General features: G+C 44.4%; 2 protein-coding genes across 4 annotated transcripts in view; both read right to left on the minus strand.

The window, feature by feature from the left end:
* Positions 1 to 6,905: 6,905 nt before the first annotated feature.
* On the minus strand, positions 6,906 to 11,937 carry LOC105985780 (uncharacterized serine/threonine-protein kinase SgK494). 2 transcript variants are annotated; one of them, XM_013016437.1, is made up of 12 exons: positions 11,840 to 11,937; positions 11,213 to 11,458; positions 11,046 to 11,129; positions 10,866 to 10,934; positions 10,434 to 10,503; positions 10,109 to 10,213; positions 9,898 to 9,938; positions 9,449 to 9,476; positions 9,275 to 9,364; positions 9,098 to 9,186; positions 8,909 to 9,019; positions 6,906 to 7,244 (listed from the first exon to the last, which is right to left on the minus strand). In XM_013016437.1, exons 1-12 carry the CDS (start codon positions 11,894 to 11,896, stop codon positions 7,017 to 7,019), a joined length of 1,218 nt encoding a protein of 405 aa, XP_012871891.1. In that variant the 5' UTR covers positions 11,897 to 11,937; the 3' UTR covers positions 6,906 to 7,016. The 2 variants fall into 2 exon arrangements, with proteins under 2 accessions (XP_012871891.1, XP_012871890.1); XM_013016436.1 differs by having other exon boundaries at positions 11,213 to 11,461.
* Positions 11,938 to 12,140: 203 nt separating this feature from the next.
* The window catches only part of Kiaa0100 (KIAA0100 ortholog), a 38,066-nt gene continuing 30,687 nt past the window's right edge, over positions 12,141 to 19,519 (minus strand). Inside the window, exons 32-39 of one of the 2 annotated variants that reach the window (XM_013016435.1) lie at positions 18,474 to 18,537; positions 16,982 to 17,068; positions 16,259 to 16,369; positions 15,987 to 16,122; positions 15,754 to 15,884; positions 14,239 to 14,340; positions 13,554 to 13,688; positions 12,141 to 12,960 (exon numbers count right to left, since the gene is read on the minus strand). In XM_013016435.1, coding sequence (XP_012871889.1) covers positions 12,778 to 12,960; positions 13,554 to 13,688; positions 14,239 to 14,340; positions 15,754 to 15,884; positions 15,987 to 16,122; positions 16,259 to 16,369; positions 16,982 to 17,068; positions 18,474 to 18,537 — 949 coding nt within the window. In that variant the 3' untranslated portion in view covers positions 12,141 to 12,777. Of the gene's footprint in view, positions 12,961 to 13,553; positions 13,689 to 14,238; positions 14,341 to 15,753; positions 15,885 to 15,986; positions 16,123 to 16,258; positions 16,370 to 16,981; positions 17,069 to 18,356; positions 18,538 to 19,519 lie in introns of both variants that reach the window. The other variant, XM_013016434.1, reaches the window with a different exon arrangement.

The raw sequence follows: 19,519 nt of genomic DNA on the forward strand, positions 1-19,519 counted from the left end.
CCAGTCAACTGCTAAAGATCTAATTAACTAATTTGTCTCTATATTCCTTATTTTGAAAAAGTCTATTTTGTAAGTTTGTTATAGACATTAGCTGTCATCCAGCGCATGAATTTTAGGATTTATGTGTCCATTCATTTCATGATACCTTTGGCTATAGTTTATGATGGCACTGGGATTTGAACTCACGGTCTTTTGTTTGCTGGACAGATGTTCTACCACATGATCTACATCCCAGCTTAGTTTTAATTTGGTCAAAAAGTTTATCTTTCCTTTTATGGCATCTGAATTTCTCAACTTAGTGTTATTAATTCACCAAACTTTTGTTTTTTTGTGTGTGTGAGGGGGGCAGTGTGTGGTCATGGAGCTTGAACTCAGGGCCTGGGCACTATCCCTGAGCTCTTTTGCTTAAGGCTAGCACTCTACCACTTTGAGCCACAGCACCATTTCTGGTTTTTGAGTGGTTAGAGTCTCATCAAGTTTCCTGCCTGGGCTGGCTCTGAACCACAATCCTCAGATCTGTTTTCTGAGTAGCTAAGGATTATAGGCATGAACCACCAGTGCCCAGCATAAATATGTTTTTATTTATTTATTTAGTTGGTTATGGGTCTTGAACTCGGCCTGGGCACTGTCCCTGAACGCTTCAGCTCAAGGCGAGCGCTCTTCCTACCACTTGAGCCACAGCACCACTTCCGTGGTTAATTGGAGAATTAACCACTTCTAGTGGTTAATTGGAGATGAGTCTCATGGACTTTTCTTCCTGGGCTTTGAAGCCTGATCCTCAGATCTCAGCGTCCTTAATAGCTAGGATTACAGGCATAAGCCACCGGCACCTGGCTAAATATGTTTTGTTTTTTTGGGTCCGGCGTGGGGCCTGAACTCTGGGCCTGGGCACTGTCCCTCAGCTCTTCAGCTCAAGGCTAGCGCTCTACCACTTGAGTCACAGCGCCACTTCCTGCTTTTTTCTTTTTGCTGATGTGGTGCTGAGGAATCGAACCCAGGGCCTTAGGCATGCAAGGCAAGCGCTCTACCACTGAGCCACCTTCCCAGCCCCTAAATATGTTTTTAATAATGCTTTCATTTCTTTCTTCCATCTTCTTCCTGTGTCTTTCACATGGTCTTCACTCTGTGTGTATCTTGATCCGAACCTTGAGTTAGGGCTGGTCCTTAAGACCTCCATTTTTAACTTACCTTTTTAAAAATCTTATCTCCAAATAGTCACATTTTGACTTATACGAAATTTGGGGTATACACAATTCATAACAAGTCAACAATTCAGTGAATATGATTTTATTTATCATTATTATTTTTTTTTGGTGAGTCATGGGGCTTGAACTCTGGGCCTGGGCGCTGTCTCTGGGCTCTTCAGCTCAAGGCAAGCACTCTATCACTTGAGCCACAGCGCCACTTCCAGTTTTTTGGTGGTTTATTGGAGATAAGAGTCTCACGGACTTTCCTGCCCAGGCTGGCTTTGAACCACGATCTTCAGATCTCAGCCTCCTAAGTAGCTAGGATTACAGTTGTGAATCACAGGTGCCCAGCTATCATTATTTTTTATGGTACCAGTCCTAGGGCTTGAACTCAGGGCCTGGGCAATATCCATGAGCTTTTTTTCAGGTCAGTCATGGGGCTTGAACTCTGGGCCTGGGCACTGCCCCTCAGCTCTTCAGATCAAGGCTAGTGCTCTACCATTTGAGCCATAGCACCACTGCTGGTTTTCTGGTGGTTTATTGGAGATAAGTCTCACAGATTTCCTGCCCAGGCTGGCTTTGAACTGCGATCCTCAGATTTCAGCCTCCCACTGGCGCCCAGATCCAAGAGCTTTATTAGCTCAAGGCTAGTGCTTTTAGATGGTTAAGTAGAGATAGTCTCATGGACTTTCCAGCCCAGGCTGGCTTTAAACTGTAATCCTCAGATCTCAACCTCCCGAATACGTAGGATTACACAGTAAGTCATTGTGTATTTCGTTTTTTTAATCAGTCCGGGGAATTTACCTCAAGGCCTTATACTTCTTAGGCAAGGACTTTATTTTATTTTTGCCAGTTGTGGGGCCTGAACTCTGGGACTGGGCGCTGTACTCAGCTCTTTAGCTCAAGGCTAGCGCTCTACCACTTGAGCCACAGTGCCACTTCTGGCTTTTTTCTTTTTTGCTTATGTGGTGCTGAGGAATCGAACCTAGGGCCTCAGGCATACAAGACAAGCACTCTACCACTGAGCCACCTTCCCAGCCCCAGGCAAGGACTTTAATATTGAGCCATGCCCACAGGCATTCTAGAAGGAAACAATCCTCTTTCAAATTGGTGCTTTCTGATTTTTTTCATTTCTGAGAAATACTGCAGAAGTGCACCACTGAAAAGTGTTTTGAAAATGTCCCTGTCTTTTAAGAAATATATATATCTACTTAAAAAAAATTTTTTTTGCCAGTCATGGGGCCAGAACTCTGGGCTTCGGTGCTGTCCCTCAGCTTTTCAGCTTAAGGCTAGTGCCCTACCACTTGAGCCACAGTGCCACTTCTTTTTCTGCTTATGTGGTGCTGAGGAATCGAACCCAGGGCCTCTATGCATGCAAGGCCAGCACTCTACCACTGAGCCACCTTCCCAGCACCTTTAAGAAATAATTTAAACACTATTATGGTCTCTAAGCTATCTAATATGATGTAGAAAATGGTTCCAAGTGAGATTAGGTCAACCATTTCCTAAAGATCTTAGCTCATTATACTGCTGTGATCAGAAAGACCATCCATATAGTATTGGGTGCCTAGACATGACCTGGGCCAGATATATTACATCTTTTTTTTAATTTTAATTTTTTGCGAACATACTGTACAGAGGGGTTACAATTACATGGGCAAGATAATGAGTACATTTCTTATCAAGCATTGCAGCCTCCTCCTTTGTTTACCCTTCACATCCCTTCCCGGCCTCCCCCCGTCCCCCCTAAATTACATCTTAAAATGCTCCATGGTTGCCCTTTGAAAAAGCATCTCTGAACTCTGAAACCAATTCCCCCAATTAAGAAACCAGTGGTACGTACGCATTAACCTGCCCATGTAATTGTAAACCCTCTGTACAGTGTGTCCACAAAAATAAATAAATAAAAAAGAAACCAGTGGTTAGGATTGGGGATATTACTCAGTGGTATAGTGCTTGCCTAGCATACCCAAGGTCATGATAGCACTGCCCAAAACAAAACAAAACAAAAACAATGGTTACAAAGGACTCATTTTATATATCAGGAAACTAAGATCTAGAAGGATTAAAATGAGACAATAAGATAGTTAATTGGTGGATCCAGGCACCAGAGATCCTAAATCCCAATCTAATGCTCTTAACTACTGTTTTGAAAACCATTAACTCTTGTGTGTGTAGTTTGGGTCAGTACATCTTCAAACAATAAAGCTATAAAAATGTCTAAAGAAAAACAAAATGAGATTAAAGGATGAAAGATACATTCTTTTTTATTTGTACCCCAATCTTATTCCAAAGAAGGCTTACAAAGACATAGGTAATACCAAAAAAAAAAAAAAAAGATTAAAACAAAAGTGAGGATAAGGAAAATAAAGGTAGAAAAGGACGATATAATCAAGAATGTGACTAGTCACAAAATACATAATTACTTCCTAGAGGAGGGCCCCAAACTGAGCTCCTTGATGTAGCATGAGTATAAAGAGGAAAATAGTCAGTTGAATATTTAGTATTCAGGAAAATCACAACTGGGTCCAGAGAAAATTTCTTTTTTTTTTTGGTCGGCCATGGGGCTTGAACTCTGGGCCTGGGCACTGTCCCTCAGCTCTTCAGCTCAAGGCAAGCGCTCTACCACTTGAGCTACAGCGCCACTTCCGGTTTTCTGGTGGTTTTATTGGAGATAGGAGTCTCACCGTCTTTCCTGCCCGGGCTGGCTTTGAACCGCGATCCTCAGATCTCAGCCTCCTGAGTGGCTAGGATTACAGGCGTGAGCCACCAGCGCCCGGCTCAGAGAAAATTTCTTCTATGCATCCTTACATAGGAAATTATGAACTACAATGATAAAACATTTTTTATATTATCAAGTTTCGGGAGATTCATATGAGCTATCAAAACGAAATCCATGAAATTTGTTTTTTTTTTTTGTCAGTTGTAGGGTCTGAACTAAGGGTCTGGGTGCTGTCCCTGAGCCTTTTTGTTCTCAAGACTAGCACTCTACCACTTGAGCAAACAGCACCACTTCATTTTTGAGTTGTGGAGATGAGTCTCACAGGGACCCTGACTGGCTTCAAACAATGATCCTCAGATCTCAGCCTCCTGAGTAGCTAGGATTACAGGTGTGAGCCACGGGGACCCAGCCATGAAATTTTTTTAAGTGAAAAAATAAATCTGCAGAGGCTAATAAAATGACAATTATATTCAGAGGAAGCCTGGCTTAATCCAGAGACAGATTAATAGAATTACACAAGATGCTTTCTAAACTTTTTAAGGGTGTGCTGGTCCAGGAACTTGAATTCAGGGCCTGGGCTCTGTCCTTGAGCTAGTGCTTTAACACTTGAGCTAAAATGTCACACACCTTTTTTTTTGGTGGTTAATTGGAGTTTAGTCTTACAGACTTTTCTGCCAGGGCTGGCTTTGAACCACAATCTTCAGATCTCAGCCACCTGAGTAGTTAAAATTATAGGTATTGGCCAACAGTGTCTGACTCTCCAGACTCTACATGGCCTGAAGAGATCAATATAACTAAAGAATTATAAGGCAGGGCTGGGAAGGTGGCTCAGTGGTAGAGCGCTTGCCTTGCATGCATGAGGCCCTGGGTTCGATGCCTCAGCACCACATAAGCAAAAAAAAAAGCTGGAAGTGGCGCTGTGGCTCAAGTGGTAGAGCGCTAGCCTTGAGCTGAAGAGCTGAGGGACAGTGCCCAGGCTCAGAGTTCAGGCCCCACGACCGACCCCCCCCCCCAAAAAAAAAAAGATCCAAAATGTACATGAATGTCCAGATTTTTTTCCTTACAAAAGAATAAGTTTCTTATCTCTAACATTAAATCTTAAGGTTAATGTGATTTTTCAATCCCTTTATTTGCCTATGAAAATGTGAATCCTGGGTTGTCAAATGATCAATTTAATCCTATGTCTTTTTATTTTGACAGTCTTGGAGTTTGAACTCAGGGCATCACATTTGCTCAGCTGGTGCTTTGCCAGTTGAGGCATACCTCCATCCCTGCTCTTTGCTGCTTATTTGGGAAAGTTTCTCAGACTTTTCTGCTTGAGTTGGTTTTGAACTGTGATCCTACAGATCTGAGCCTCCTGAGTAGCTAGAATTATGAGCCACAATCATGTCTTTCGAGGTTTTGTTTTGGAAAATATTTGGGCAGCTATTCCAATTACCCCTAGAGAAAATATTTAAGCCACCCATGTTTCAGTCTCTATTTTCTTCCTTACGTTAAGCATAATTGGATTAGTTTTTTAATTTTTGTTGTTGGTTGTGGTGCTTGAAGTCTGGGGTTGGGCACTGTCCCTGAGCTCTTCAGCTCAAGGCCAGTGCTCTACCACTTGAACCGCAGTGCCACTTCCAGTTTTTTTTAATTGTGAAAATACTGTACAGAGGGGTTACAATTACATGGGCAAGATAATGAGTACATTTCTTATCAAGCATTGTAGCCTCCTCCTTTGTTTCCCCTTCCCATCCCTTTCCATCCTCCCCCCCCCTTCCAGTTTTCTAGTGGTTAATTGGAGATAAGAGTCTCACTGACTTTCCTGCCTGGGCTGCCTTTGAACTGGAATCCTCAGATCTCAGCCTCCTGAGTAGCTAGGATTACAGGTGTGAGCCACCAGCACCCTGCTAACAAATTTAAGTTTTAAAAATTAGAAAACTACTGCCAGGCATCAGTGGCTCATCCCTGTAATCCTAGCTACTCAGGAGACTAAGATCTGAGGATTACGGTTCAAAACCAGCCCGGTCAGGAATCCTACTTACTCAGGAGACTAAGATCTGAGAATTACGGTTCAAAACCAGCCCGGTCAGGAATGACTATGAGACTCTTCTCTCCACTAGAAAAATGGAAGTGGCACTGTGGCCCAAGTAGTAGAGCACCGCTCACCTTGTGCTGAAGAGCTGAGGGACAGCACTCAGGCTCAGAGTTCAAGACCCATGACACCTCCAAAAAAATTAAATTTATTTAAGATTGACCTCAAACCCCTAGATGTTTTTTAGCTACATATTCATAACTCCCAAGTTTTTGAGATCTCTGAAGACATTCTCATTTTTTCTGACTGCTCTATGAAACAAGTAGTACCTTAATAGCCCATGAAGTGTCATTACTACCCAAGAAAAGAAATATGGCAAGCTAGGTGCACAGGCTCACACCTATACCCCTAACTATTCAGGAGGCTGAGATCTGAGGGTCATGGTTCAAAGACAGCCCAGGCAGAAAAACTCATAAGATTCTTTTTTTTTTTTTTGGTTCAGTCGTGGGGTTTGAACTCTGGGCCTGGGCTCTGTCCCTTAGTTCTTCAGCTCAAGGCTAGCGCTCTACCACTTGAGCCACAGCGCCACTTCCGGCTTTTTTTTTCTTCTGATTATGTGGTGCTGAGGAATCGAATCCAAAGCCTCAGGCATGCAAGGCAAGTGCTCTATCACTGAGCCACCTTCCCAGCCCTCATAAGTTCTTATTTCCAATTAATTACCAAAGAGCCAGAAATGGAGCTGTGGCTTAAGAGCACAAGCCTTGAATGAAAAAGCTAGGGTCAGTGCTCAGGTCCTGAGTTCATGCCCTAGTACTAGCACAAAAAAAAAAGAAAGAAAATAAAAGAAAAAAAGAAATTAAAAAAAGAAAAGAAACCTGGCAGAGAACCAAGGAGAGGAAAAGGCAGAAGCAGCCCTGGGATGTCAGGGTAAGGGTAAGAGCACTGGAAAAATGAAGCAAAGTCACCACGCTGATCTAATCTAACACCTAAGATAACAAAGAGTACTAGGCTACAAAGTGAAAACTGGATTATCAAGATGACTGTACTGAGTTGGCAGTGGAGATCCTCAGTTTTCCACCTAGGCCTCAATCTACAGTAGAGAGGAAATGGAGTGGACCATGAAGGATTCCAGATCACAGTCAAAGTCCTGGAAGGGCATCGACTCCAATGCACTGGGCTGAGTAATTTGTGACTCCATGACAAAGTTCACTGGCTGCTTCTGTAGGAGCTCTGGGTCAAATGACACACCCCTAAAAAAGGGGTGGACTTGGAAGTGATGTAGATGGCGCAGACGGTGGAGGGGGTTCTGGCATAAGAGCTGAAGGGAAATAGAGTTATGAAGGATGAAAGACCAGTATAAGGAATAAGTTTAAACAAAGAATATGACAAGGACAGAGAAGTTCATGGGCCTGTGAAGGTCAGGGAAAAAAAAAATCCTAAAAAAGATATGTAAGCGGCTGGGAAGGTGGCTCAGTGGTAGAGCGCTTGCCTTGCATGCTCGAGGCCCTGGGTTCGATTCCTCAGTACCACATAAGCAAAAAGAAAAAAGCCGGAAGTGGCACTGTGGCTCAAGTGGTAGAGTGCTAGCCTTGAGCTGAAGAGCTGAGGGACAGCGCCCAGGCACAGAGTTCAGGCCCCACGACCGAAAAAAAAAAAAAAAAAGATATGTAAGGTAGGTGCCAGTGGCTCACACCTGTAATCCTAGCTACTGAGGAGGCTAATATCTGAGGATCATGGTTCAAAGCCAGCCTGGGCAAGAAAGTCAGTGAAACTCTTATCTCCAATAAACCACCAGGAAACCGGAAGTGGAGCTGTGGCTCAAGCAGTAGAGCGCTCGCCTTGAGCTGAAGAGCACAGGAACAGCGCCCAAGCCCAGAGTTCAAGCCCCACGACTGAAAAAAAAAAATTGTAAAAGGAGAAATTGAAGCTGATTTGGGGTACAAGTTGGGCACAAAGGATCTGTTTGTATATTTTCATACTGTAAAACTGCAGTACTGGGGCTGGGAATGTGATTTAGTGGTAGAGTACTTGCCTAGCATGCATAAAGCCCTGGGTTCAGTTCCCAAGTACCACATAAACAGAAAAAGCTAGAAGTAGTGCTGTGGCTCAAGTGGTAGAGTGCTAGCCTTGAGCAAGACAAGCCCAGGGACAGTGCCCAGGCCCCGAGTTCAAGCCCTAGGACTGGCACCCCTCCACCCCCCCACAAAAAAAACGGGCTGGGAACGTGGCTTAGTGATAGAGTGTTGCCTTGCATGCATGAAGCCCAGGGTTCGATTCCTTAGTACCACATAAACAGAAAAGCCAGAATTGATGCTGTGGCTTAAGTGATAGAGTGCTAGCCTGAACAAAAGAAGCTCAGGGACAGCACCCAGGCTTTGAGTTCAAGCCCCAGAACTGGCAAAAAAAAAAAAAAAAAAAAAGAGGGGCTGGGAAGGTGGCTCAGTGGTAGAGCGCTTACCTTGCATGCCTGAGGCCCTGGGTTCAATTCCTCAGCACCACATGAGCAAAAAGAAAAAAGCCGGAAGTGGTGCTGTGGCTCTAGTGGTAGAGTGCTAGCCTTGAGCTGAAGAGCTGAGGGATAGTGCCCAGGCCCAGAGTTCAGGCCCCAAGACCGGATCCACAAAAAAAAAAAAAAAAAGAAAGAAAAATAACCTGTAGCACTGGTACACTCTTTTGGAAGCAGATCTATCTTTTTAGATGAGGAAGACATGTGGGGTACCAGAAATTCAGAAATTAAGTCAAAAGTGCTGCTGAGAAGGCAAATAAATGCTCAAGTTGAATCATACTCCCTCCCCTCAAACAAAAATATCAGTCAGAGGGATAAGGAAATACTACTTCAATGATAAGGAGAGGAGGGAAAGAGAGAGAGAATATATGGTGGGGGGGAGAGAGAGAATATATGGGGCAGAGAGAGGGAGAGGGAGAGAGAGAGAATGAATACATGGTTTGGTAGTCAAGATGAAAAGCAGTGTTCACCCTTACCTCATGAAGCAGGAGTGAGAGCTCCTGGTTAAGAGAAGCTGGAATCTCAGAGTCAGAGTGGGTCACACTTGCCAACATGGCCACATGATCTCTCTCTGCTGCCACTGGGAACTGAGTTAAAGATATAGATGATAAAGACTCTCTAAGGTCTTCTTTCTTCTCTGATGAATAGCACTACCATTCTCTCACCTTTCCAGTTGCCAGAGAGAAAAGTAAGATACCCAGGGACCACCAATCAGCAGCATGGTTGTAAGGCCCACCACTCAGCACCTCTGGGGCTAGGGATTTGAAAGATACTTGTCATTGACATCCTTTGACTATATCCTCCACTCCAATGTTTATCCACCAGCTTTTAGCCACTCTCACCCATGTATTGAAGAGTGCCACAGATAGTATAGGCTCGGGCTCCCTGGGATAGGTGGCGAGACAGACCAAAGTCTGTCAGTTTCAGATGGCCTATAAAAGAAGATAAAGGTGACAGTACCTCTTTATTCCATGTCTTAATTATGATTTTTTATTTCCTAATGGAAGTAACCTTACCTCGTTCATCCAGAAGAATATTCTCCATCTGAAAGATCACCAGTAAGAAATTCTTCTTTTTTTGTCAGCCCTGGGACTTGAACTCAGGGCCTGGGCTTTGTTTGCTCAAGGCTCGCACTTTACCACTTGAGCCACAGTGCCTCTTCTGGCCTTTTCTGTGTATGTGGTACTGAGGAATCGAACCTAGATCTTCATGTACACCAGGCAAGCACTCTACCACTAAGCTACATTCCCAGCCCTTCTCAATTCTTTCATCCATGTATACCCACCAAATGGACAAGGTACCTTACTCAGCATTTATTAAATACTTGGAGGGCTCTGACCCAAATCATTAGCCTCCACAGGTGATCCCCAAGACCAACAGTTCTCAACTCCCTACCTACCTCCTTGGACTTGTTAGAACTTACTGAGGCCCCTCCTCAAACTAAGGAAAAAACACTTAGCCCTACCTTCACATCTCGATGGACAATGCCCAAGTCATGGAGATAGCCTGTGAATAACAGCAAGCAAAAGGTATACTGAAAACTCTCTTGTCCACTACTTTTCTTGGAAACCCCCGACCCCATTACTAATCATATTCTGTGACTTCCAGGGTGAATATCAATTCCCTTCTCTCCTCCCCACAACTTAATTTCTCCCCTCTATCACTGTTTCACTTACACAGCACTAGGATCAGCTCAGCTGCAAAGAGACGGACAGAGGCCTCAGGCAAGCAGCCAACAGCAGACCACAGGGAGTACAGATCTGTGCTGCAGTACCTACACACTGCAAAGGACCAGAAGTCTAGGTAATGTTTGGGTGCTACAATGCCTGGGCTTCAAAGGCATCATAGGCCTCCTCCCCAAACTGATACCCACTTACTATTCCCTCTCCCTTTGGGGTAAAGAGGTGCTAGGAGAAAGGGAACAGCTCCAAAGAGATAAGTAACCTCAGGTGGGGAGACTGCAGATGGGAGTCTGGGGATAAGGAGAGACCAGTCACTCACTAAGGAAGAGATGCCGCTTTCCCTGCCAGCTGTCCCCCAAGCTGTGAACAAAAGGATGGTTGATCTGGCGCTAGGGACAAAGAAAACAAGCAGTTAGGAAAGAATAGGGTTATTGAGCATAAAGGTAGCCAAGACATGAGATATGACCTAGTTGTGAAGAAACTAACTTGCTGCTTCACCTCAGTTCAGGGAGAATCAATAACTGAGACTGATTGTCTGGTAATCCTGTAACCATAATACTAAGGAACATAAGAAACATGGATTTCTCTGAGAAGACTATTCGAATTAGCTAATAGCTAATTTCTCAGGATTTACTTTGGTGTTAAACTAAGACTGAAGCAGGTAGAATCAGGAAAAGGAAGAAAGCTGAAGAAAGGTGCCTTTCCCTCCTGTAACTTCTTCCCACCATGTTTCCTAGTATTCTAGGCATACCTGGATGCTAACCTCCTCTTTGCACTGCCTCAGTGTATTCCTCTGTAGGACTTTTATCTTGGGTACCACCTATAAAAGGAGAGGAGTGAACACTCATAGGAGAATAATGGTGTTGAATTTATTTCTCCTTATCTCTGTAGAAGTAGGAACTAGAATGTGGAAAAATAGATAAGCCCCTACCTTCACTGCAAATACAGCTTTCTGGGCAGAATCTAGCACTTTCAGGACAATTCCAAAAGAGCCTTTAGCCACAAGACCTAAAATCTGTACAGAGAAACAGAGAACAGAGCATTTGAGCCTGGTTTTATTTTTCTCAGTGGGACCCCTCAGGGATTCCAATGACCTACCTTCAGCTGCTGGTGCCCCCTAACGGGCCTCATGGGAAATTCCGGCAGAAAGAGGTTGATGAACTGAGGCACTGGCCATTCAGAGAGGGGCTTCTCTACTAGTAATGGGGCTGGATGTAGGGGTTCCACATACAGGCATTGGTGCCTTAGTGGTTCCCATAATTCTTCCAGATCTGACCTGATGATTCCCAGACCAGACCAGAGGCTCTTCCAGCCTCGGGGCCAGAGAGCCTGGATGTTGCCACTCTGCTGAAAAGCAAAGGAGCCATTCTAAACCTACCAAATTCTGCTCACATTAATAGGCATTCCTTCCCCTCAAGTCTTACCCCCTAGAGGTATATGCTGAAAACCAGGCAAAATTCCCACACTCCTGGCTTTGTAGTAGAACTGGATTTCCTAGATATAATTCAAAGTCCCTAGGAAAGTAATTATTAGGCATTTTCTTCAGGATCAAAGATAGAACCTAAGCTTATGCCTCAGCTCAAGGCTACAATGCTTTCACATTGTGGCCTCTCAGTCCCACCCCCAGGCTGGGTATCAGTAACATGCCCCTCAGGTACTTCCTGGGCCTGAGGCCCATACTTGCTTCACTTTTCTCTTACAGGCTGCCAAAGCCCCACAGCCTACCTTGCGAGGAACAGCCACCCGGGTCTGTTGCCCCTGTCGACAGCTCACTGCTCCCATCCCCAGTCTCTGCCTCCTCTCCTTCTGTTAAATCTGCTGTCCCAGTTACATAATTCCTCCCCGCATGCTGCATTACACATGAGCCCGCCTCTTTGGACATGCACACTCATTGGCTCTGGGCTAGTATCAAGGAAGAGTAGGGAAGAGGCCACCCTCATCACAGTGACAGCTGCAGGGGAGTGAAAAACAGGCTGAACACACGTACGCAACATAATTTAAAAAAAGAAAGAAAACCAAACCAGCATAAAATTTAAAATATTTTTTTTCCTCTTTAAATCTTATCTTTTGGGTATTTTTTGTTTTTTGTTTATGTTTTTGCCATTCTCCAAGGGCATACCCCAGGGGGAAGAGTAGGGCACCCATGGCCAGCCCTGGCTCCTACTATCCACCCAAGTGAGCATATAGATTGGGTATTCCCTCTGAACACTAAAATACCACTATCATACAAGGCAGTGGAGTGAGACAGAGATCAGGTTCCCTCCCCTCAGCTTCCTTACACTTAGAAATATATATATATATATATATATTTATTTATATATATATGTCTTTTATAAAAATTTATCGCACTTAATCAGAATTATTCCCCCCCCCTCCTTCAGTTGTCCTGAGCAGGAGCCTAGCCCCTGGGCCCAATCCCTGGTCTGGCTGCTGTGTTGCCTCTCTGGCCCTGGGTGTGACCCACATCAGATGGAACTCAGTATTACGATCCACCATGCCCTTCAGGTAACAGGCCACCTGCTAAAGAACAGTGCCTGTCTTTACAGTACCCCATGGGTTCCAACCTCCCACAAGTCCTGGTGGATAAAGGGAAGCCTTTTCCACCCCAAAAGTCCCTGGAGCCAGATCCCGGATCCTGTACTGCAGTCACTTGGATTGCCAGATCACTTGCGCCTGCCAAAGATGGACTTCTTGCCATGGTTCTTGTCACCCACACTTAAACCAATGAGGAGGCGAGCTTTCTCCTCTTCTTCTTGTTGTTGCATGTTCAGGTCTGATTTAGCTTCTAGCCTTCCCCGTACATCAGACCCTGTTGCAGGCTTCAGCCTTAGCTTTTCTTTGATTACCTGTCAAATTGGAAAGGATCAAGAGGTAAATATTACAGTGACAAGCATAGTAATTCAAAGTAAATGACTGCAACAAGAATTTATTAAACTCAAGGTACATGAGGCAAATTTAAATTACAAAATGTGTTCTGCTTCCATGAAGCTTATAGTCTAATTAGAACCCATGCTAAATAGGAAGTTGTAGCAGATTGTATTCCCTAAAATTAATGGTAGTTAGCAACATTCACTTGTCCCTTTCCAAAGCAGTCAATACCCTAGAACAAATTCCAGAGTAAGCTGGGCATAGGTGGCTTGCACCTGTAATCCTAGCTACTCAGTAGGCTGAGATCTGAGGATTGAGGTTGAAAGCCAGCCCAGGCAGGAAAGTATGTGACACTCTTATCTTCAGGTAACAACCAGAAAACCAGAAGTTGGGCTGTGGCTCAAGTGGTAGAGCTCTCGCCTTGAGCTGAAGAGTTCAGGGACAGCACCCAGGCCCAGAGTTCAAGCCCCACGATCCACCAAAAAAAATAAATAAGTAAAATAAAAAAAATTCCAGAGTAGATCTTGCTTGCTAGCTCCTAATCAGACAGCTATGAGGCCTAAGGGAATACCTGGGCAACCAGAGCTTTTCTGCTATCCCTTTTGACAGCCATGGCAAAGTCTAGCCATGTCCATGTGTTGTTATGGTATTCCAGACAGGGCAGCACCAGGTTAAGGTCACCCCAATCCACACTGTTCTTCTCACCCTGTGAGGAAGAGAGGGAAAAAGAGAGAAAACAAAATATATCAGTTGCTATTTTGAGTCTAAGCCTGTACTTGAGTTTAAATCCTGAATAGGGCTGGGCGCTGGTGGCTCACGCCTGTAATCCTAGCTACTCAGGAGGCTGAGATCTGAGGATTGCAGTTCAAAGCCAGCCCAGGCAGGAGAGACCGTGAGACTCCTATCTCCAATAAACCACCAGAAAACCGGAAGTGGCACTATAGCTCAAGTGGTAGAGCGCTCACTTTGAGCTGAAGAGCTGAGGGACAGCGCCCAGGCCCAGAGTTCAAGCCCCACGACCGACAAAAATAAAAATAAAAATAAATGAATAAATCCTGAATAGGAACTTAACATACTGGTTTTGATAGCCTCTTAGTCTGGTAATGATACTGACTCCTACAGAAGGAACGGCAGCAGATTGGTAATTCATGACCCAGCTTTACAATGAGAAACTGGATCTCTCCGCCTGTAATCTCTGATGATCTTACCTGCTTCCTTTCCCACCCTGTTCTAAGAAGTACTGGGGAAATACATACCTTATAGCTGACACACAGTGGGACCTGTGGAATCTTTATGTAAATGAAGGAGTTATTCATAGCAGCTCGCTCTTTCATCTTGTCAATATCATCCACAGGGTGCTAAAAAGGCATGAAAAGATATGAAGCCTTTACACTATCAGAAAAAACACAGGACCCTAAATATCGACCTCTCACCCCTGGAGAAGACTCAAAGGAAAAAGACTCAACTGAAACTCACAATTCTCCCTTTAAAAAATAAAAAGGTAGTCAGGCACCAGTGGCTCCTGCCTGTAATCTTAATCACTCAGGAAGCTGAGATCTGAGGATCACAGTTCAAAGTCAGCATGGGCAGGAGAAAGTCTGTGAGACTCTTATCTCCAACTAATCACCAAAAAAAGAAGTGGAGCTATGGTTTAAAGTGGTATAGCACTAGCCTTGAGCAAAAGAACTCAAGGACAGCATCCAGGCATGAGTTCAAACCCCATAACTGACAGAAAAAAGTGAAGCATTCACCAAAGGCTCATGCCTATAATCCTAGCTTTTTAGAGGCTGAGATCCTGAAGACTGTGGTTTATAGCCAGCTAAACAGAAAAGGCTAGGAGATTCCACCTCCCCATACAACCAGCAAAAAGTTGTGCTAAAGACATGGCTCAGCTCAGGGCTGGGAAGGTGGCTCAGTGGTAGAGCGCTTGCCTTGCATGCATGAGGCCCTAGGTTCGATTCCTCAGCACCACATAAACAAAAAGAAAAAAGCCGGAAGTGGCGCTGTGGCTCAAGTGGTAGATTGCTAGCCTTGAGCTGAAGGGCTGAGGGACAGTGTCCAGGCCCAGAGTTCAGGCTCCACGACCGGACCCCCCCCACACACACACACAAAAAAGACATGGCTCAAGTGATAAAGTAATAGCCAAGTAAACAAGCTAAGTAAGTGCAAGCTTCTGTACTGGTAAAAAAACAAAACAAAACAAACAAAAACCAGCAACAAAACCCACTGAAGTGTTTATGTGTATATTTTATTTTACTAGTTTTTTTTGTTGTTGTTGGTTGTGGGGCTTAACTCTGGGCTGGAGCCGGTCCCTCAGCTCTTCAGCTCAAAACTAGCACTGTACCACTAGAGCCACAGTACCACTTCTAGTTTTGTGGTGGTTAAATGGAGATAAGAGTCTCACAGACTTTCTTGCCTGGGCTGGCTCTGAACTGCAACCCTCAGATCTCAGCCTCCCGAGTAGCTAGGGTTATAGGCGTGAGCCACCAGCACCCAGCCCCTTTTTTTTGTTGTTATTGTTGTTTTCTTTTTTTTGTGGGATGGGGGTTTAAAACCCAGGGTCCTGGGATTGCTAGGCAGGTGGTCTACTGATTGACCCTTCTCTAACCCTTCTGCCCCACTCTCTGAGACAAGGTCTTACTATGCAGCAGAAGGTGACCTCAAACTCATGATCTTACTTCAGCCTCTCATGCCTGGGATTAGTCAAGTCATGCCACCACACTGGATTTTCTCTCTCTCTTTTTTTTAATCATCAGAGTCCTGTGTGATACCTCAGGTGATTTCCGAAATGACCTTCTGACCCCAGAACTTCGAGTTAAGCCCTGTGCCACACCCTTCCCAGGGCCCAGTGGTACTGCATCATCTGTTGCTATCAGCTGCCGAGGCTTCACCACCGGTATTCCTATGAAAAAGCAAACATACCAACTGTTATCCTCTATCTGAAGCCTCAGTTGTCTTGGGCTGCCACCTTATTTTTCTGGCACTCTACCATAAATCGTCTCACCAGTTGTCACTAGTTTGGATTTATCCTCTTCATCACCAACTTCATCATCTTCCACACTTCGGCCAGGAAAGAAAAAACCCATCATTCTATGGAAAAACTGGTGTGTCAGCTGGATGGTGAGAGGCACCACATTTACCTAAAGGTTGAAAGGGTTGAAGAAGTACTGAAGTTCAGACACGATCACTCAGTTTCCTTCCCCTAAGTAACATGGCACATACTGCTAGCTCTGGAATACCCTTTGATCCTGGGATTTCAAGGGACTGTTTACTAACCTCAAAGTGTTCCTTAACAGAGATACCCCCAACAGGGGGACGGACTTTGCTGAAGAGGCGGAGGGCTAGCTGTCGTCCAGATTGGCAGGAACTCTGGGGGCGCAAGACTACCTGTAGGATAGAGTGAACAATAGCCAGATTGAATGTCCTCCAGAAATATCAATCTACTAATCACCTATTAATTAGCCCACAAATCTAGAAAGGGAAAGGAAGGGCAATGGCCTTCCTAAACTGAGCAGGCTTTCACCATCTCAGATCACATGGTTTCCTGTAGCAGATTTATGTGAAAGGATCATTATAAATGCTCTTTACTGAGAAGCATATGATCAGGCTAGGAATGGGGAAATAAGACTTGCTATATATAGCTCAGTTATAAAGAGTACCTGTCTAGCACATAACAAGGCTGTTTAATCCTAGCAACAAAAGAAAGGAAGTTAAGCAGGGCACCAGTGGCTCACACCTGTATCCTAGCTACTCAGGAGCCTGAGATCTGAGGATCACAGTTCAAAGCCAGCCCAGGCAGGAAAGTCTGTGAGACTCTTATCTCCAATAAACCACAAGAAAACCAGAAGTGGCACTGTGGCTTAAGCGGTAGAGCATTTGTCTTGAGCTAAAGAGCACAGGGACAGTGCCCAAGCCCAGAGTTCAAGCCCCATGACTGACAAAAAAAGAAAGGAAGGAAGGAAGGAAGTTAAAAAAAACAACAACACAAATAAGACTTGCCTTATAGACAGCATTAGGAAGGAGGTTGTTCATAGTGAACCAGCCCAACTCCAGAAGATGTTCTGCTGTATCATCAGACTTATTCACCTATAAAGACAGATTTTGCCCCTTTCCACTTTTCTCAGGAGCTTGTTAGGTAACAGCTACATACATTGTTTATTTTCAGGTTCTCCTAGTGTGTAGTCTAAACCTTTGATATCTCTTTTGGTCCCGTACAATCAATATACCCTGTAATTCAGCATTCTTGCTAAGCACTAAATGCTAATAGTAATGTGTAGTTATTCTAACATTAAAAATATTCTCTTGAGACAGGAGCTGGTAGCTCTCACATGTACTCCTAACTACTCAAGAGGCTGAAATCTGAGGATCCCCATTCAAAGCCAGCCCAAGTAAGAAAGTCCGAGACACTCTTATCTCCAATTAAACACCAAAAAATTGGAAGCAGAGCAGTGGCTCAAGTTGGTAGAGTGCCAGCCTTGAGTGAAAAAGCTTTGAGACAGGGCCCCAGTCTCAAATTCAAGCCCTAGTACTAGGACATATACACACACACACAAAAAAGTTCTCATTCATTTCCAAAGATTCCTTGTGAAGTAAAGAATGATGCTGCTTTTCCCCCATATCAGTAGCTAATTTCTTTTTTTTTTTTTTTTTTCTGGTCGTGGGGCCTGAACTCTGGGCCTGGGCCCAGTGCCTCAGCTCTTCAGCTCAAGGCTAGTGCTCTACCACTTGAGCCACAGCACCACTTCCGGCTTTTTTTTCTTTTTGCTTATGTGGTGCTGGGAAATCGAACCCAGGGCCTCACGCATGCAAGGCAAGCACTCTACCACTGAGCCATCTTCCCAGCCCCTCAGTAGCTAATTTCAACGAAGTAGAATGTCAGTAGAATAACTTTTCTATTTCAAGGTAGATCTGAAAGATTGGTTCTCTTCAGGCCACACTCCTGAGATAGTTGTCTTCAAACTCATCTACATCTGTATCATTTTTTTTTTATTATAAGCAGATGTATCTAAGGGGTCTCTGCTCATATGTCTGATCCTGATCATCATTAATAATCATAAATATCGTCCTCTTTTTGTTTCTGCTTATGAGTTAGTTTCCTGAAATAGGTCAATGTCTCAATACAATTTTCTTTTTTCCTTTTTTTTTGTTGGTCATGTGGCCTGAACAATGGGCCTGGATGCTGTCTCTCAGCTCTTCAGCTCAAGGCTAGCACTCTACTGCTTGAGCCACAGCGCCACTTCTGGCTTTTTCTGCTTATGTGATGCTGAGGAATCTAACCCAGGGCCTCATGCATGCAAGACAAGCACTCTACCACTAAGCCACCTTCCCAGCCCCTCAATACAATTTTCTTTGTGTGATTGTACATCCCAGATACCTTACTGTACAGGAACCTCTGCAGCTCTAGTTCAGCAATTCCCAATTGTCCATCTTCCTCTGTCAGGCGCCAACGTGCCTGAGCAAAGTAAAACTCAGTACGACGGACTACACTCACATCTTCTTGCTGCTTTCGCAGCTCCATCTTGTTGGCCCGCTGTAACTGGAAATCCTTAAAACACCTGTAAGTACATATGAATGCCAAATCCAATAAGGAAAACAGCATTTACAATAGAGGTATTTAAAATAGGTTACCGGTGGCTCACACCTGTAATCTTAGCTACTCAGAGGCTGAAATATGAGATTCAAAGCCAGTACAGGCAGAAGAGTCCATGAGACTCTTATCTCCAATTAGCCATCAGAAAACTGGAAGTGATGCTATGCTAAGTGGTAGAATGCCAGCCTTGATCAAAAGTGCTCAGGGATAGCCAGGCCCTGGTGGCTCATGCCTGTAATCCTAGCTACTCAGGAGACTGAATCTGAGGATCACAGTTCAAAGCCAGCCGGAGCAGGAAAGTCTGTGAGAATCTTACTCCAATAAACCACCAGAAAATGGGAAGGGGTGTTGTGGCTCAAGTGGCAGAGTGCTAGCCTTGAGCTGAAGAGCTGAGAGACACTACCCAGGTCCACAGTTCAAGCCCTAACAACAAAAATGGAGGTGGACAGTAAATCTAGAAATGAACCTATTCTAAGTTAGCTAGTCATAAACCTATTCTAGGTTAACCAGTCACTATACTTCTTTAAAATTTGGATTGTTTCTGACACCCTGGATTATAGGAACACAAATTCCATCATTTAGGGGTTGGGAATGTAGCTTAGTGGTAGAGTGCTTGCCGAGCTTGCAAGAAGCCCTGGGTTTGATCCCTCAGTACCGCATAAACAGAAAAATCTGGAAGTGGCACTGTGGCTCAAGTTGTAGGGTGCTAGCCTTAGCAAAAGAAGCTCAAGGATGGTACTCAGGCCCTAAGTTCAAACCCCAGGGCTGGCCAAAAACAAAACAAAACAAAAATTCCATCTTTTAAAAAAAGAATGCCATGGGCTGGGAAGGTGGCTCAGCGGTAGAGCACTTGCTTTGCAATGCATGAGGCCCTGGGTTCGATTCCTCAGCACCACATAAGCAAAAAGAAAAAAAAAGCCGGAAGTGGCGCTGTGGCTCAAGTGGTA

Source organism: Dipodomys ordii, unplaced genomic scaffold (genome assembly GCF_000151885.1).
Source record: "Dipodomys ordii isolate 6190 unplaced genomic scaffold, Dord_2.0 Scaffold31, whole genome shotgun sequence".
Classification (NCBI taxonomy): Eukaryota; Metazoa; Chordata; class Mammalia; order Rodentia; family Heteromyidae; genus Dipodomys; species Dipodomys ordii.